General features: G+C 29.3%; 1 protein-coding gene across 2 annotated transcripts; it reads left to right on the forward strand.

Moving 5' to 3' along the window:
* The first annotated feature begins 653 nt into the window (after window positions 1-653).
* Window positions 654-3,002, forward strand: LOC124818771 (uncharacterized). Of its 2 annotated transcripts, XM_065795571.1 has the most exons (3): window positions 654-828; window positions 1,158-1,281; window positions 1,437-3,002. In XM_065795571.1, exon 3 carries the CDS (start codon window positions 1,554-1,556, stop codon window positions 2,850-2,852), a length of 1,299 nt encoding a protein of 432 aa, XP_065651643.1. In that variant the 5' UTR covers window positions 654-828; window positions 1,158-1,281; window positions 1,437-1,553; the 3' UTR covers window positions 2,853-3,002. The 2 variants fall into 2 exon arrangements, with proteins under 2 accessions (XP_065651643.1, XP_065651644.1); XM_065795572.1 differs by lacking the exon at window positions 1,158-1,281.
* Window positions 3,003-4,016: the final 1,014 nt, after the last annotated feature.

Here is a 4,016-nt window from a genome sequence, read left to right on the forward strand (position 1 = left end):
GATCCTTATGCTTTTGACAAGTAAAAGAGCAGTTAATAAGCTGTTACGCAAAATACGAATGAAGAGTCTGCCCAGATGCGTTACAGATAAAGTTTATTTTGTTTTCCAAATGGCTCGGAAAGAAACTGTTAAAATATTTAAGAACCTGAAAATTATTTGAAGTTTGATTATAAAACATTAAAAGGAATTCATGCAGAGAGAAAATTTTGCTCTTAAATTTAAAAAATTGTTTTTCACATAGAGATTTATTGCGCTCTAAAAACTCTTTTTTTCCATTTTGTTTTTAACTTTTGTAAATAAAATATTTTCGACAAGAATTCCGACAAGAAAAGTTTTTTTTTGTTAAAATAATTCTTTTTTTACTTATATTTATTTAATACATGCTTTGTATAAAATTTAATATTTGATTGTATAAATATTTTAATAATGCAGAATTTATTCTAATCACCTTTAGGGGTTAAAAAAAAGGAAAAAACAAACAAACATGATTTTATTAAAAATCTTTAAACAACCCCTACAAATATAAATTATTTAAAAATCTAAGTAAACTTCATGCTTTAAAATCTCACAAATAAAAAAAAACTGAAAATTCTTTAAAAGCTTAATAAAATCTTAATTCCGTTTGGTGTTATTCCGCTGGCACTGTCAAAGTAAATGTTGTATTCACGATGCACAGTGCGACACATCATATTATCTCAAAATACATGCTGATCCAAGGTCTATGAAGCCTTCTTTAAATCTCAATGATTGTACACACAACAATTTTACTTACATAAAATTTTGGTTTCAGAATAATGAAAGAATTCTTCACTGATTTGATTTCAATTAGTAAGCAATTATGATTTTTTGAAAAGTTACCTATTGAATATAATTAATCTAATAATTATACTTATTTGAACAATTAACCTACAACATTAATGAACAATTATCTATAGTAGTCATAAGTTTTAAACCCATACCACTGATGTTTATATGTAGCAACTTAAAACTATTATTTAAAATAATAGTTTTAAGTTGCTACATACATACATAAGTGTATAAAAAGTTGCTACATATAAACATAAGTGTAAAAAAGTTGCTACATATAAACATAAGTGTAAAAAAGTTGCTACATATAAACATAAATGACAAAAAAGTATTATTTTCTTTTCTTGGAGGCTCCGCTGACCATCTAAATGATCATCAAAAGACCAATATTGAGTTACCGCAGTTTTTAAAATTATGATTACAGTCTGATTTTTACTAGAGCACAGCATTTGTCGATTTTTATTGTTTTGCTTGGTAAATAGTTTTATATTAAAATTAACAAATTTAAATCAATTGAAATAATGTGTTTTAACAATAATGTTTTGAATAAGGTTTTGGTAGATTTCGAAACAAACAAACTTTAATTATTGTAAAGTATTTTAGTTTTAAAAATTGATTTTTTATTTCAGCATAAAAGAAAAATGGAAATTGGTTCAGATATATGAAGTCAATATTATAAAAACAGAATTATCAGTGTCCTCGATGTTCCAGAATTATCAGTGATCATTTTGCATGTTACAGAAATCATGTTGTTATATAAAATGTTTTTAGTATTTTTAATATCAATACGTAATTGTTGGTCAATGAATATTCTGCTAAATGCTGTACATTGGGAGAAAAAACCGTTTATATTTAAAACATCTGACGGAAGAATTGACGGTATCATACCAAAAATGTTTCAAGAAGGAGAAAACTATTGTGGTAATGAAACTTTTAAATTGATATTATATCAAAAACACGTTCCATCAAGAAAAAAATTTCAAGAACTTCTTCAATCTGAAATACAATATGGCGAACGTGATTTGTTAGAAGTTGCCAAAGAGAAAGCGATTTGGTTTCCTGATGATTCTTTTAACACGTCGCATTATCAGTTACAACGTAGGGGTTTACGCTCCTTTCAATTAATGAAATCCGATAGTCTTGCCATTATTGTACCTCGTTACATGATATCACTGCCTATTAAAATGCTTCGTGGTATTTATTCCTGCCGCCAGATATTAGTTTTAACAATGATGTTAGCATTAATTTTTGGTATGATTATTTGGTTTATTGAACGCACGTACAACAGTGAGTTTTCAAAATACTTTGTGAAGGGTTCAGCAACAGGACTTTGGTGGAGTGTAGTCTCAATGACTACGGTTGGATATGGAGACATTGTACCTCGATCTATTTTCGGAAAAATAATAGCCTGCATTTGGCTGTTCATAGGAGTAGTTATTGCTTGCCTAATGACCGCAACAGTTACGCAAGTTATCAACGGGCTGGATGGTCTAGATATAGTTGATCAGAAAGTGTCTGCGCTTGAAAACTCTTACGAGCTTAAAGCTGCTGAAGAAATGTACAATGCTCATGTGCTACCTGCAGAGTCATATTTTGAAGTTTTAGAATTGGTAAGAAATGGAACAGTTTTTGCTGCCATCATAAACGTTGACAGTGCTGCTTGGATTCAAAAAGAGATAAATGATGATAATCAAGATGTTCCATTGCGTATTATTAATATAGTTCCAGCACATTTGCAAATCAATTGTCTTATCTCTACGAATTTGTCAAAACAAGCTAAAGATGTATTTAACTGCATGTATGATCAAAAGGATGAAGTATACAGCCAATCAATTGACCATTTTCGAAGAATTTGTCATACGCAAACTTTGTATGTGGATTCAATTACCGAAATGTTCAGAAAAAGTGCTTTATATCAGCTTCTAATTGGCTTTTTGTTTGTAATAGTATGTCTGGGATTAGGATTTGAATTTCAGATGCGAAGAAAAAACAACGAAAATGTTGGAAAAAAATTTAAACAACTCCGTGCTGAAAGTTTATTTTAATGTTTATAAACATCTCTATGCTAAAAACTTATTATAGTATTAGTAAACAACTATATACTAAAAATTTATGTTTGCAAACATCAATCAAAAATAATTGTGAACAGAAATTTTAATTTTGTGAAACTTTGGAATAAACCCAAGTGTTCAGAATATGTCTTATTATATAAAATCTTTGGTAAAATTTTTCAAAAAGTTTCATTGATTTTTATACAATATTTTTTAATAAACATTAATTTCTTTATTAACTATAGATTTCTTCGCAATTGAGGAATGTTAAACCACGTATTTAAAAATTTTCCAATGCAGTTTGTGCTTGAGACAAATTTGAACCGTTGAAAATTGCGGCTATTAGCTTAGCCTCATTAGGTGGATTTGTTCATTTAATAATTTCTTTTCACTTGATAAATATTTTTTCAATAAGATTGATTAATGGTAAGTAATGCGGTAAATACAATAAGTTAAACTAGACATCCATAACTACATTTTCAACGCTCAACATATAAGGAACGAGAACGTTGTCTAAGACAAATATCGTATTTTTAGCACACGTTTCTCAAATTTATAGCACAGAAAATCTTTGAGAATAAATGGAAAGGGTGTTTTAATTTGAAAACGCCAACTAGAAACCCGTTGTGAAACATTAAATTCAACCCGATAAAAACTATTTATTCTCTGATTATTAAGTGATCTTATTGAGAACCTTACTGAAAGAACAATATATTAAATGGAATAATTTCTTTGTGTCTTGATGGTGTCAATATTTTGACGTTAAGGAATAATTTGAATCAGTTTCAAAGAGTAGTGAAAGTCATCCAATACTTTTCTGATAGTTGATTTTGAAATCAAAATTGCAAATTCCGCGGAGCTCTATGAACTTTTTAACTGAGGCTCTATTTATATAATATAAAACTATAAATGTAACCCAGTACAACCTGCTTCATGTCCTGCTGCCTTGTAAGAGAAACCAACTCTGACTTAAAACACCCCTGTCTTGGGGCTCTTGGTTAGGTAAAGGCTAGAGAGGTGTACACATATTCTGTCTGCTGACAAGCTTTTCACCCTTTATTCGTCTATTAGGCTGGCGTGTATGTAGTTATAATACATTGTTTCCAGTCTAAGATGTTGAATGCTGAATCTTCTTGACTCAAGGCATGGGGTTTGCTT

Source organism: Hydra vulgaris, chromosome 04, assembly GCF_038396675.1.
Source record: "Hydra vulgaris chromosome 04, alternate assembly HydraT2T_AEP".
Lineage (NCBI taxonomy): Eukaryota > Metazoa > Cnidaria > Hydrozoa > Anthoathecata > Hydridae > Hydra > Hydra vulgaris.